Consider the following 15,179-nt stretch of genomic DNA (forward strand, 5'->3'; position numbering starts at 1 on the left):
CATTTCAATGCAGGAACAAAAAAAACATGAATCGTGACGTAGGGGGCATGGCCAATGGAATGACCGTTTTTGCGGAAACTCAAAATTACAAATTTAAAAGTATTTTTTATGCTTCTAATAATGAGCAAAAAAAATAATTATATACTGGACAGTATTTCGTAGACTTTTATTAATTTAAATATGTAAAAAAAATATATATTTCCCTATTAATTCACCATGGGATTTATTTGGTGTTAACATAAATTATGGCCGTTTTTTTCCAAATGAAGAGAACAAGAGACACAACGAACACCTCAATAATTCATAGCTTCTTCACCGTACACTGCGCAAATATCGCGAGCAGCTTTGGAAGCTTTATTCCCTCTATTGAGCGCAAACAGAAGGAGGTGTCGAAAATGCTCATTTTCGCCTACTTGACATTCCATTTTGAAGGCTTGTTATCAAATAAAATAATATATGAAAGCAAAGACAATATCTTGTAGAGAAGAAAAAAATATTTCGAATGACCTTTACCATTTTGTTTTACTTTAGGTGCTTATTTTTAAGTTTAGAAAAAAAAACGAACGCAACTTGTGTTAACATCTAATACATTTAACTTATATTCCATTCATCCAGTCCATTCAAACATTTGATCAACTTTGTTTATGTGGGCGTACCAGAAAGTATTCATATGAAACATTCCATTGTGCGTACGAGCGAAAATTGTGTTTTCACTCAGTTCACCAACAGGCACTAACCAACTTCACTAACATGGTTCTAAAACATTTGAATACTTAGGTAATATTTTTGAATATGGTAATTTTCGAAACATTCACTTTATCTTACATACATTTCAGCACGAATTAAAATCGTTTTGGTCAAACTATTTTTTTTTTCTGCCATTATATAAAAAAGAGAAAAATATCGAAGTTCCGGACAATTTTTTGTGTTTTGATCAATAACGTTGGTTTTAAACACATTCTGGCAAAAAAAAAACATAATGTATGTTAATATGTGCAAGCCTTATCTCCCAATTAAAAACAGCTGTTATTTTTAATAAATTAGTTTTTTTTTCTATTTTATTTTCACATATGTATGTGTTTTTAATTATATATTTATGGTTTTTTTCGTACAAATTTTGACCAATCTCTTTTTTGGACCAGTCTGTTTTTGGTTGGCGTGAAGATATTGTTTTTAGCAATAAGTCAGCCAAAGTACATTCTTTGTACTTGAAGTTTTTAATAAATAAGATTAAAAAATTACAACAGGGATGGAGAAAATTTCAGAGAAGGGAATATGGAATTCTAGGCATTTACGGGGCTTATGACCCGTCTTTGGCTGGTTTAAGAGCCCACTTTACATGTGTGCGTAGACTTCCATATTCCTATCTCTAAAATGTTCTCCATTACTGTTGTAATTTGTTTTGTATAATTTGATGCTCTATTTTTAACCGCGCATAAGAATTTGATCCAATTACTAGTATTGGAAAAATCGTCATTGAATTATTTTAATATTAGTATGTTTTGTTTATTATCCCTGTTCTGCCATTGCATGGGTATATCAACTACATTCTACAATAGATGTACTGTAAACAGATTCGCTTAATTGTTGAGTAATAGATATACCACAAATTCCACTCACGAGGTTGGAGGGATTCCTGGGTATTTTGACTCTACAAATAGGAGTATGAATAAGGCATTTTATTTTTGGCAAAGTCCGGATGCTTTATTGCCACTGCAATAGCGAGTTATATTTTGGTAAACATTATTGTTCGGTGGATGTAAAATGTTGTTAGTTTTCTTTAATTAATCTCTCATTGCGCGTAAAAAGCAATAAGCAACGTTCATGAAAACACGTTTCTTTTTAAAGTATACCTGCCTGTTCTTAAAAGCGCAAGTGGAATCGATTTAGCGCTGAAAAAATATTTAGTTTGTAGGATTTTGCCGGTTAAGGGTCGGTGATCATACACCAAAATGGAGGTAAACAGATGAAACAATGTTGGTGTACAAGACGTATTTATTGCATGTCGGATAAGATACAGCACTTGGTTGTATAGCCCGAGCGTAGCGGTGATGAGGAGTTCAACTGACTGGGCTGATTTTTTTGACTGACTGCTTGGGCTGGCTCTTTGGGCTGACTTGCTTGGTTGGGCTGGGTATTACCACGCCCTGTGGTCTCTTTATACGCCACTCATGTCTCCGTGGCGTGAATGTACTGCAGGACGTCGCTCTTGTGTAGACGGACGTTTTATGTGCAATACTGTTAGTCTTGCAGAATAAAATGTATTGTTTTCAATATAAAATGATGACTTGCTTCATCTATCGTTGCTCTATATTTCAGGTGAAATCATTGCACGTGCATGTGTGTGTCATCGATCAATAGACTATGACCCCCACAAATTGCTCAAATATATAATTGTTGTAGAATTGATTAATTTTTTTACTGTTCAATTCTATAAAAAAAAATAGTAAGGCATTCATAAATAAAGTAAACGAAATTAGCTTAGTATGTTTTGGCTGTGTCCAGGTGGAATAAGAATATAGTTCCGAGTGCGAAATATAACTAGAATCTTGGACGATTGTTTTTCACTCTTGTTTCACTCATGTTTTCACACGAGTGTGTCACTCTGATATAAAAATGCTGTAAAAGAAATCGAGTGAAGAGTACTCTGCCTCCTAGTATAGTGGTTAGCGCGTTCGTTTACCATACTTAAGGTTTATGTTTCTATTCCAAGCTATGTCTGTTTTACACAAAAAAAATTCAGCGTCCCTGAACTCAAACATAGTACATTAAAAATGCTGGATGCAGATAGTGAAATTATGATTTCTTTAAATTTGGTTTTTTGTAATAAAAGATTCGTTAAAACAATTTGTTTTTCTGTCCGTTGACCCTACATAGTAAAATGTTATTTAAAAAATATTTATCAAATGTAAACATAATTTTTGCCTACTGCCCATATAAATAGAAAACAAGTCACTGCTAGATTACGAATGGTATCGCATGTTTATATTTCGACGATGTTAATGCCTAATTAATAGTTAATTTCGGTTAAACAAATTCTAGGTTACTCGTGAGAGTCGTAGAAGAAAGTGGTGCTGGGCGCCAAGGATGGGTCCCTGCAGAACTATTGAGGTCCAAGGAAGAACAAGAGAAAGGGAAAAAATCGGGAGCTATCGAGGCAGACGCCGCCTTCAGAAGACAGTAAGATCTTGTATATTTATATAAAATTCTTGAATAATCTATTCATAAAAAACTTGTTCGTATGAATTTTAGCTTTGGGCCGACTGGTGGTGAGTTTGTTATTAAAACGCGGTTTCGTGCATATTGGGGGGTATAGAGAAGCCACGGGAAAATTATGTAATTCATTTATGTTTTTATGTTCATTATTTTTATTTGTTTTTTTTTTCACTTCTGGAAAATAATGCCATGTATTTTTTGATTTGAACTCTCCGAAGAAAAAATATCGCTTTATTTACGAGTTATATTATAAACAAAAATACATTTTTTAACCAGTGTATTATTAATTTATTTATACGCCCGGTGAGCATTTCGCAAGGACGATATACATTACAGTCATGACAAAATAAAAGTAGACATAGTATATTGCACAGGGATAAAAAAAATAACTGATTTAAGATTAAGGAAGAGAAGGAACAAAATTTTACTAAGTAGAAATAGATGAGGGAGAAAGATGGTTGTAGTAAAATTTGATTCAGTGATCGCATGAAAAAGCATTAAAACCTTATTTACAAAACTCTCCTCAGACCGGTCATTGCATATGGTGCCGAATGCTGAGTTATGACCAAAAGAGATAAAAACGTGGTATAAGTATTAGAAAGAAAAATATTGAGGATGATATTTGGTGCTGTCAACCAAAACGGAGTGTGGGAGAGACGGTTCAATCGCGAATTAGAGTCACTATATGACGAATCCAACATTGCACGATTCATAAAATAAAAAAAAACAATGGTTGGGCGATGTGCACAGAATAAATGATAATCGTACCACAAAAATATTATTTTACCACTCCGGACAAAGCAGAGGCAGACCAAAATTAAGATGGCTGGATTAAGTCGAAAGTGACATTAGAGCGATTGGACTGACGAACTGGAGAAGAGCCGCAGGGTGCAGGGAGAAATGGAGACAGAATCTGGAGGAGGTCAGGGCCCACAACCAGCTGTAGCGCCACTGATGATGATGATCGCATGAAAGAAGACAACTTGTATGCTGTCTTCATTATTTTTGTTATATGAAGGTAAAATGATACAATCTTACGCTTCGGCTGTCAGTCTAAGGACTTTGAAATATTTCAAAGAAAAACCACCTTTTTATAAATATTTTATGTCGACCATGTCGGTAATCGGAGCCGAGACCCCTTGCTTGGTAGGCAAACGCGTTGACCATTTGACCACGAGACGGTCAAATAATATTATATTTTAATGCCATGAAAAAACCGCACGTCAGTGACCAAATGATACGGGATGATAAAAAGTTTAGCCATTCAATGAGTTTTTAAACCTTTGCTTGTGGTTTAATAAGACCGATCAAACAAAATCAAACATATTTCATTTTTCTTTCCATTATGTTGTATCCCAACTCAACACAGGGCCCTTGGCATCATATATATCATACGTTATTGTTATATCTTTGTAATATATATGGACTTGTATGAATAAATAAATAAATAAATTTACTTACTGTCCGGCCAATAATAATGCCTATATTTTTTGGTCTCCTCACTTTAAAATACAAAGGTATTTAAACGCCTGTAATTGATCTTTGTACGATTTAAATACATGTTTTTTTATTTTTTATTATTATTTTCCTTTTTACTCCACCGAGTATAAACACAACCACGGGTGACGTATGTTGCAGTGTTCGTTCCGTTGTATTCGAAAAGTGTATTGACCTTTTGAAAATAAATTTCTCTCTCGCGGATTTTCTTGAATCCTTAAAGCACTGTGTTTATTATTACACTAAATCGAGGGGGACTCAAATGAATTTTTAAATACAAAGTCATCCATTAATTTTCTTTCTAAACCGACATTTCTGTTAAAACCTGTGAACAGTGGATTATAATTTCAAAAAAATATTTTTAACGTGCCTTTACTCTTACACGTCCATGATAGAAAAGTAACAAAACTTTTTAATTTCATGTAACATTTTATTGAATACTTTTTTTAATTATTATTTTGAAAATATCAGATTTATGTTTAAAATAATTTATAAATACATAAATAATATGCAGCCATTAGATTTTCAATGTGTCGTTTAAAAATAAATAAATTCGTATTTTTTTACAGTGGTTTCTGTAAGAAAAAAACCATGAATAATTGTCATTTATTTACTATTTTGAAAGTATCACAATTATGTAACCCGCAGAAAAAAATCATTCGAAGAAGTATAAAAGTTTTTTTTGTAACTATTAAAATGTTATTTTTTTAACCCCAATTAAATTCGTTTACCCCAAAATCTTTGCACATGGTATAAATAATTGATTACATACCTGAGACGAATAAAAAACTTGATGTTGAAGTTTGCACACATGTATCGGACATTAAAAGCAATTCAATCAATCAAACTTACAAGCTCTAAACCATTTAAAACAGTGTGATTAAATGAATAGTAAGAAGTAATGTATTATGCCAAACAAATATTTAGAACATATTAGAAAGACGAGCCAAATATCGTGCGGATTTATGAGAGTGACATTATTTTATTATTACATACAGGTAAGATATCATTTCTTACATTAGGACTAAAGAGATATTCGAAATACGGGCCAAGAAATATTATATGTATTTATGTAGCAAATGAATCATTTTCTTTTAATACATCATTCAAGAATTCAACAATACATAAACGACTAAGTTGCGATAAGTAAAAAATCAAAAAAAGTATTCTGTAGCTCAAAATTTTCAAAACTAAAATAAACTTTAGGATAATTTTAGGAACAGAAATCAACGTCACAAATCTGGTGATATTTTGGATGATATATTATTCTTTCTTGTAAAATATGCCACACGAAATAAGACATGGACCATCTCCTGAAATAATCGTAAAATAAGCCGTGCTGAGAAATATTGTTATTTTTTATGGATCCAAACATCAGTCATCCACATATTTATGACATGCCTCATCATTCTAGCATCTCGAATTACTGTTTTACCCAGTGTTTATTATGGTATTTATTACGAAATTAATTATTTAACCATAAACAAGCTAAAAATTTAATTTGCCTTACAAAAAAACAAAAATATGAAAAATTTGTAAATTATGAAATGCTATTCTTAATTCTATGTGAATATGAATATTTTCAAATAAATTAAAACTAAATGTATATTAGTAATTGCCTAAACAGACGTCAGATTATAACTACCTTTCCTAAAGACCAAAAGTAAACGTTAATAAAACTACATTTTCGTATAACTACGAAGATATAACGACGTAAAATTATGTTTGCCACTCACATGTATTTTTCATAAAATTTTCTTGTAAAAACATTTTTAAAAAAGTTCCTATATTGATCAATGAAAAACAATGTAAAACTTTCGTATTAAAAAAAAATCTTCGTGTGTTCTACCACGATTAAGTGGGTGGTAGGTACTCTTAACTTTCCAGAAGGAGATAATATATAATTAAAAGAGATTTCTGAGAACAAAACGACCGACGGAATGAAAATTATTTGTGTTTAGTTATCTTGTTAATTGTAATGGTTTTTATGGGTCTTTCTGTAGATTGAAATCGACATGTTTTTTTCGTAAACATAATCTCGGTTGAGACACAACGCCAGGTGATTCAAGTTGGGTTTTTATGCTTTCAAATTAATACAAAGTCTTTTTTGTTCTCTCGCTGTAAGAGTCATTCATAAGATGCACAATAATAAACGTAGCATCTAAAAACATTATTTATTTAACATGGGTATAATCTCAAGAACGTTGAATCTTTATAGATACATAATTAGTAACATATGTTTTTTTATTGTTTCATTGTCCTTCAACAACTATATATTAAGTATTTATTACATATTTAATACTTCACAAGAATACGTTATATAATTAAATAAACGATGTTTTCCGCACTGAGAAAACCCGGGCCGAGGAAGGCATTAAACAATTTTAGTTTATCTTGATTTATTTATTTTTTACACAAATAATAGTTTTATAAACTATAACAAATAAGTAAGTACTTTTCCTTACTTTTCTATTGTAATTGCGCATAATATATCCATTTTATGTGTTCAGTAACAAAAAAACAATATTTTAAAATGCACAATCACATATTCGGAAATATTTCTTTTACTAGAATTAGTATAAAAATGATATATTTTCTCCACAGGCTCCAGAGGCCCATTTACAACTACGAGAAAAAAAACTATCGAACTTAAAACTCCCTTGCCAAAGTGACCTTAAAATTGTAAAAATACTTATGATGTTTTTAGTGATCGGCTATTATAGTCTTTATTTATTTTATTTTAGTCTTCCAAAGCAAAGAATAAGTAGTTTGTTGGCTTATTGCTAAAAATAATATCTTCCAACCGACCAAAAAGCGGACTGATCAAAAAAGAGCTTTTGGTCAAAAATCTGTACTAAAAAATATTTGAATGTATAAAAAAAATTATAATATACTATATGAAAAACCTAATTAATTCAAATTAAAAATGTTTTTTTAATGGGGAGATAAAGCTTGAATATAAAACATATTAAAAGTATGTTATAAACTTACAATGATGAGGAATGTGGGATCAGGTAATTGGTTTGAAAGAAGACATGAAGAGGAACCAGGAAAGAAAAGAAATAAAAAAATATTTGGGATTTTATAAGGGAGATTAGATTTACTTCCTTAAATATGAATACCACTCAAAACTCCATTAATTTCTAACAATACCGCTTTTCTCATAGAGGTGCGTAATAAAATTGTGTTAAAAATTTTATAACAAAATATATATACATATTTTTTTTGCTGAACGGCAATAAAATTACATCAACATCCTTATTTTTTTATTTTTTGTGGTTGTTCTAATTTGGATTTCTTTGTACCTTTCAGGGCCGTTGTTCGCGAGCTGGTGGAAACAGAAGAGGAGTTTGGCAGAGACTTGATGCAGGTGGTGGAGAGATACATGAAGCCCCTGGATAAAGCGACTACTCCGAAGGTCGTCAGCGATAACAAAGAGCTAGTCTTCAACAACTTCAAACAAATTGCCGAATTTCACAATACGTAAGAAGACTTTCTTCCATTTTTGGTGACAACAGTACTTATTAAAACGATTTAAAAACACAAAAGACATTTGTTAGGGAAAATATTAAATTTAATAAATTCAAGGGTCTACCCTTTTACGTGGTAGTAGTTTAAAAAGCCGTGTGCACGTGGGGAATACGATTTTGTTTTGTCGCAGGACTTTACCATTGTTCACGCGTAAACAGCAATTTGTAAAACATTTTTTTTTCCCGAGACATCGCCAACGATATAAACGGCCAGGCTATCTCCGCCGACGAATGATTTCCTGATTATCGTAGGCAACTGAAATGGCTCAAAATTAGATAGCGGAGAGACTATCACTCCCTCTCACTTCTGTTCAATGTACTTCATAGTCCTACGCTCCTATATACCTGCGTGAAAAATTTCAACGCTTATCAGTTCATGGTTTACCTCTTCGTTCTAATTCTCAAGGCACTCTCTTAATACCCATCCACAATTCCTCTTTCTTCTCTAACTCATATAGTGTCCATGCGGCTCGACTGTGGAATCATCTCCCATCCACCATCAAAGATGTTACTACATTATCTCTGTTTAAATCACGTCTGAAGAAACATCTCCTTTCTCTTCCTTAATCACTCCTCCTTTCCTTTTTCCTCTTTCCTCTTTTTTCCTTTTTTCCATTGAGTAATAGTTTAAATTTAAGGTAATTTATAAACAAATACGTTAATTTCTATTTTTATATTTCTTTAGATTTTAAATATTTTTTTCTATTGAATACGTTCTGTAACTTGAATTATAAAAATATAACTTTTATTTTATTGGTTGGTTGGAAGAAATTGCCATTTGGCAATAAGCCCGCCAATTTACAAATAACATTATGTACAAAAGTTAAATAAATAAATAAAAATAAAATTTTCTTCACCGCCGAGTGCAGCCGCATTGTTCTCCTGTGATAACGCACATACAGGACCTTGTGACAATACCGATTCGATCGACGTGAACACGTCGCTCCTGCACATTTTTATTATTTATTTCGCTCTTTAACGATTCCAATACATCTTGGTATAAAATAAATATTACTTTTCGTGAACTCGCTCGTAATGAACACCGTCGCGAATTCACGTTCGCATAGCTCACGTGTGAACTGCGGCCGAATTTTCGTATTGTCCTAGTGTTCTGTCCCGTGCGGTCAAGGCTGTTCACGAAGCGGGACAGGGCATTATTGTCATATTTATCTATCATATTTTCCACACGCAAATGGCCGTTAAGAGTCAACTAGAAGATAGTGATTACATTATTTATAATTAAGTATTCTGTGCTATAACTTACCACTTTAATTGGACTATTGTGGTGCAAAAAAGAATTAGACGATGCAAAGTCAGTATGGTATAAAGATAGAGAAGTAACTATAGCGTTTTATTATCTCTACCCACCTCTGCGTAAAGAAAGCCAGTTAGTATATTATTAATATCATAAATACTTTTTCTCGGTATATTTTTTTTAGGATCTTACTATGTTTGCAAACTAACACACCATCACGCCGTTTCTCCGAAGGGGTTGGCAGAGAAGTTAGAACGTCACACCGTGTCTTTACACACAGACTGCTTCTCTACATGGATACACGTCATGTTCTCATGCGCACGCCGATTATTCCTTTTTCTGAAATGTCCAATCTTCAAGTACCTATTGGATTTGGTCATGTTCTCGATTTTCCTCATTTTCTGCATCCATCGCATGGTAAATCTTTTCAGCCGCTCTTTATCTGTCCATTCTAGAGAGAATGGACAGATAAAGAGACATGTAGAGACATGTCCAAACCAACTGACTTCTTCTGTCGCCAATGATGTCTCAGCCTTGCATGTTAGGAATATACACGTTTGTAAATACGAATATATTGTTCTCGCTCCTTTGTAAGCAAGTGTCTGGTTCCTTGCGCCAACTGAACGTATGAAAGTTCCGGCTCTGGCCAGCACTCTATTTTCTATAAGAAATGCATTTTTTTTTTGTTTGATTAATAATTCTTTAATTTTAATATAATTCCAGGGTGCTTATTGAAGGTGTGAAGTACTACGCTAACGAACCCCGCATGTTGGGAAAGACCTTCCTTCGTATGGAGAGAGAATTCGACAAGCACGTGGCTTACTGCAGAGATGAACCTTCGGCTCAGATATTTCTACAGGATAATGAACAAGCTCGGGAGTTCTTTGAGGTAAAAACCAGTTTAATATGATAGTAATATATTTAATTGATCGATGATTACATTACAATAGAAGTGTAAAAATATAGCTACTTATGATCCTTTTCGTAAAAACCAATCACTCGAGCATAATTATATTTAAATAAACCCATATCATTTTGTATATTCATGGAGGAGTTTTTTATACGTTTTTTAGGTTTCCGCGTTCCGTATATATTTTTTTTGTTTATTGATATACTTTATTTACTTATACCGTTTTTTTATAAATATAAGGGGGGATATTTATGTATTAGCAAACAGCTTATTTACACATTTTTGAGACATTAGTTCATGGGACCAAACTGTGTTGAGTTTGGACCAACAATTAATTAATACAGACATAAATAACTACAAATATTAAATAAAATTAGCAACATAATACACAATAAAAAAATTAAATGTGTGACACATTAATATGATATATATGAGGTATTCAAGGAAATTTCTTCCTGCCTATCCAAACCGTTTGATTTGAGAAAATAAATATGAACATATTGTAAGTATAATAGAATCGTTTTAATTTCAATTTTATAAAATAAATAAAGACATATACATATTTTCAAAAAGACATAAATTAATTTAAGTAAAAATCTATACTGTACTATGAAGAGAGAAGGTAATGAAGAAAAAAAAGAGAGGAAAGGAAAAAATCAAAAATTTGAATAGTGACATTTCGGTCGTGATTTAAATGTGATAAAACGAACTATCTACATACGGGTACCTATACTAAAATATAATACTTAGTGTATCTTTCGAAATCGTTTGTCCTTTGAAATAAATATGTATTTACGTCGATTATTCCTGAAAACAATTAATAATTTGCTAAAGGAATCTAGATTTAATTATTCTTTTATAAAATACATTTTCGGCCTGTATCATAAAGTAAAAATGTATAATTTTATTCTTATTTATATGTTAACTTATTTTATTTATTTCATGATATCATTTACAATTCTAACTAGCACGGATTTGAACCACTAAAACTCTGAAAATCTTTCAGGTAAGCTGGTTTTCATATCATTTGCGTGATTTTACCGCCAGATGGCAGTATAGTTTTTTATATTAAAAAATCGGTAGAAAACTTTGCTTTTCTAATAAAAGAGCTCCTCGAAGCTTTTAAACATTTACTCATATTCAACTGATGGTGCAAACAATTACTACTACTAAAGTAATGGAAAATACAAATAACATTTTGCTTATATAAGAATATACAATTATGTTTGAGCTTTTTCAAAACAGTTTTTTTAATCCCTCGTTCTAGAGCTCATTCGGTATCTTGAAATACAAAAATATTATAAGTCGTCTTTTTTAATATAGTCATCAGCCCCTTATCCACGCTCAATAATGCATTGGACATTGCATTGGTACTACATTCCAATTGATGTTATATTTTACTTTTTACGCCTTAAAATTCTATTGATATTTGTCCGTTTTAATTATACCTCATTATTTTTTCAAAATATTTTGTAAATGATATATTTGTTTTTAATCTATATACTCGCATATAAATGGCAATGTTTGCATATGCGTCCTCGATAGACTGAAAAACTACTGGACCGATTTACGTGCCGTTTTTTGGGAAATGACAAGCTTTTACCTGGCCATATTTGTAGCTCTTAAAATCTTCAATTTGTTTCGTAGAAAAAAAGTTAAGAGCGTAAATTGTTTATTCGTCGTTTACCGGGACTACATTTGACGAGAATTCATATACTAAAAAATTGACAGTGTGTTATTTTTTCGTATTTTAAAAAGCTTTATTTTAACGCTTACAAACAACATTACCTTCTACATAAAGCGCACCCCTTTTGGTAAGAAGAGCGGAGGTTGACCAATGAAAATATGTACCTTCTTTTTTTACGTATATTCGAAAGGTTTCGTGACACAATCGTGTATTTTGGTTTCGAATATTGAATGTCAAGCTCACACCAAAACCCGGCTGTCGGTCAAAGAACGTCTAAGTACGCGTTGAGCATGACTAAACATTTGGGCATGAGTTTAATATAATAATTTTAGGGGGCTCAGAGTACGTCTATGAGTATTATAGTCCGATGATACGTAAACGCATTATAAAGTCAAGTTTTGATTTTATACTTAATAATGTTTCATCTTAAGGGGAAACGCTGCCTGACGCCCAATTTTATCCACTGTCTAGGGGCGCACGGTATACAAATATTTGTAACAATATCATAAGAGAACTATTTTTTAAAAACGCAAGACGTACTGATACAGAAAATTTTATTCTGATACTCTGTCTACAAAAAATTACAAAATCGGTTCAGTTTTGAGGTGCGGATCTATATACGACTTTATACTCAAATCTAGCAATAACAAAGCATTGCCGGGTTCAGCTCGTTTTTTATAACATTTTTATTGTTTTTAACTGTTATAGTATATTTCAATGAAAAAACACATGTAACAAAATGGGTCCTGCCTAAACACTATAAAATAAAAAATATGCTGATTTCAATTTTATATTTGAATAACTAACTTTGTTGTTATTCATTATAATAACATAAATAAAACAACTTTGTTTTTAACCAATAATCTGTTATTTCTTTTCCACCGACCGGTTTCAAAATGAAACCGATTTTCTTCGTCAAGGTTTACGTAACTAATGAATTATGGCCTGTTTTATTTTATCCATGTTTACTAAATACTACACATGGAGCTAATAAATCAAGTCTTTTTTTCTTTCCATGGGTGGTAATTTGAGATGAATACTTTCGTAACTAGACAGGAGTGGACTAAAATAAATATTGTTTATTTAGTTAATTATAAGATACTGATTTCTTAGAAGTCATTTTTTTAGGGAAGCATTGGTTCCATCCAATATATGGACGGACCGCGCATGCTGGACTGGCACCTGAGCTGGTATTTCGAATGCAATTATAGTGTGGTATAGCGCGTCTTTACGTACTAAATACCTCATTAATTAAATGTTGATTTTTAACATTTAAATCATATATAAGTTTTTTATTTCAAAATTAAAGATATATATGTTTTTATTTCAATGTTTTTTCTACTGTACTTGAAGTTCTTTTTTTGAGTAACTTGAAAACCTTATTTTATAATTTTCTTCACCATTTTATATTATGTATGTGGATGAATGTGTATGTGCGTGTGAGTGAGTGTGCGTGTGCGTGTATATGTGTTCGTAATTACATATGCGTGCGCACGCATGCTCATTTGCATGCATATGCACGTATTTATAAAAAAAATAAATTATATACCTCTATTTATTTTTTTGAAATATATATATGTTTTGTACTTAAATTATTAATAGTGTAATCCCACAGCAAGCACAAGAGGTTGCTTCTTTTTTGGTGTGGTTATCCGTTTTGTTTTTTGTTTCTGTACTTTTACTTTATTCTGTATTTCTTTTTGTTAACATGTTGTAACTTTATATTATATTAAATTTTAAGAAAAATTTAAAATTGAAATAAACATACTGGATGGAATCAATGCTTCCCTAAAACTACTAGACTAGTCACTTTAGCTTTATAACACAATATTTTCTTTGTATTAATCGATCTCATAATATGAAAAAGTGTAAATTCCTTTGTGTTTGCCAAATCAACCTTATTTTCATACTTCACAGATGACTAATGGCCAGTCCTATAAATAATGAAGTGTTCTATTTTAATTTTTAGTCTTCTATTTCGATTGGTCTTATTCAGTTCACGTGTCATCCTTGTCCATGTCTTCCCACTTTTCTTTTCACAGTACGACATCATTAGACTGAATCATGGGTGATAAATACCTTTACGTCATGCCGATGCACACATATGTAGGTGCACAGGCGGGTAGCGGAAAAACAAAATATAGGTGCGTTTGCGGAACTATTAATAATTCATCAAATCGAAATTGAAAGTGCACGGGCTTTGGGATCTTATTTTAATATGAATAAAATCATATGTAATATAAAAAGGGCCATAAAACTAGTTAAATTCTGATTTTTATACGTAATTTTTTTAAGTGTAAAAATGTTTAGATACGATTTTGTATTTGATTTCAGATAAACTCAATTACTTATAATATTTTAAAAATCTATTCTTAGCTATCTAGTCGATCGATATTGAGATAATAACTTATACTCGTATCAAACATGTGGGTTCAAAATATCGGTATATTTTCACTATTTATATATATATATAATTGGATAATTTTTATAGCGCCATTTTTGTGAAAATCACCTTAAGGGCGCTGTACAATTAATAAATATCCCAGTACGTCTTGCAGCTACAGAGCGCATGGACGGTTGGGATTCTAGTTCCTCGTTTTCAATTAAGATCAATAAAAAATTATAACAGATAGGAGCTAGATTACAGAACGTCTTGCAGCTACTAAGCGCATAGACGATTGGAATTCTAGACCCCATTTACAAAATTTCAAAGTTGATATATGAAAGCTAGATAACCAATCATCGTGCAGCTACAAAGAGCATGGACGAGTGGAATTCCAGCAAAGTTTAAATGACATCAATAAATTTATAAAAAATAGAGCATAGTAGTAAATTGGTCAAGTGTTTATGCTAAATAGTAAGCAAAAAAAAACTAAATAAATCAAACACTGTTTCAACTCTATGGTTAACAAAGGGAGATAGATGTCCGAAGAGAAGCTTTTGTAGACAGTAGGTAGATACCGTCGCCATGTGGCCCACTGGCTGCTTGATAATTTCTGGAAACGCACGTGTGTAGTAACTGGGGGATTATGTCTATTGTTCCAACGACTCGGTGTCCATTTTGGTCCGTATTATTTCTTTTTA

General features: G+C 31.8%; 1 protein-coding gene across 5 annotated transcripts in view; it reads left to right on the forward strand.

The window, feature by feature from the left end:
- Positions 1-15,179, forward strand: part of Obsc (Obscurin) — a 156,346-nt gene that overhangs the window by 83,317 nt on the left and 57,850 nt on the right. For all 5 annotated transcript variants that reach the window (XM_088228826.1, XM_088228821.1, XM_088228824.1 and 2 more), the window contains 3 exons: positions 3,043-3,180; positions 8,026-8,196; positions 10,222-10,387. In XM_088228826.1, coding sequence (XP_088084952.1) covers positions 3,043-3,180; positions 8,026-8,196; positions 10,222-10,387 — 475 coding nt within the window. The remainder of the gene's footprint in view (positions 1-3,042; positions 3,181-8,025; positions 8,197-10,221; positions 10,388-15,179) is intronic.

The sequence above is a fragment of the Micrasema longulum genome, unplaced genomic scaffold, assembly GCF_059751315.1.
Source record: "Micrasema longulum isolate JH-2025_06_02 unplaced genomic scaffold, ASM5975131v1 h1tg000611l, whole genome shotgun sequence".
NCBI classification, from domain to species: Eukaryota; Metazoa; Arthropoda; class Insecta; order Trichoptera; family Brachycentridae; genus Micrasema; species Micrasema longulum.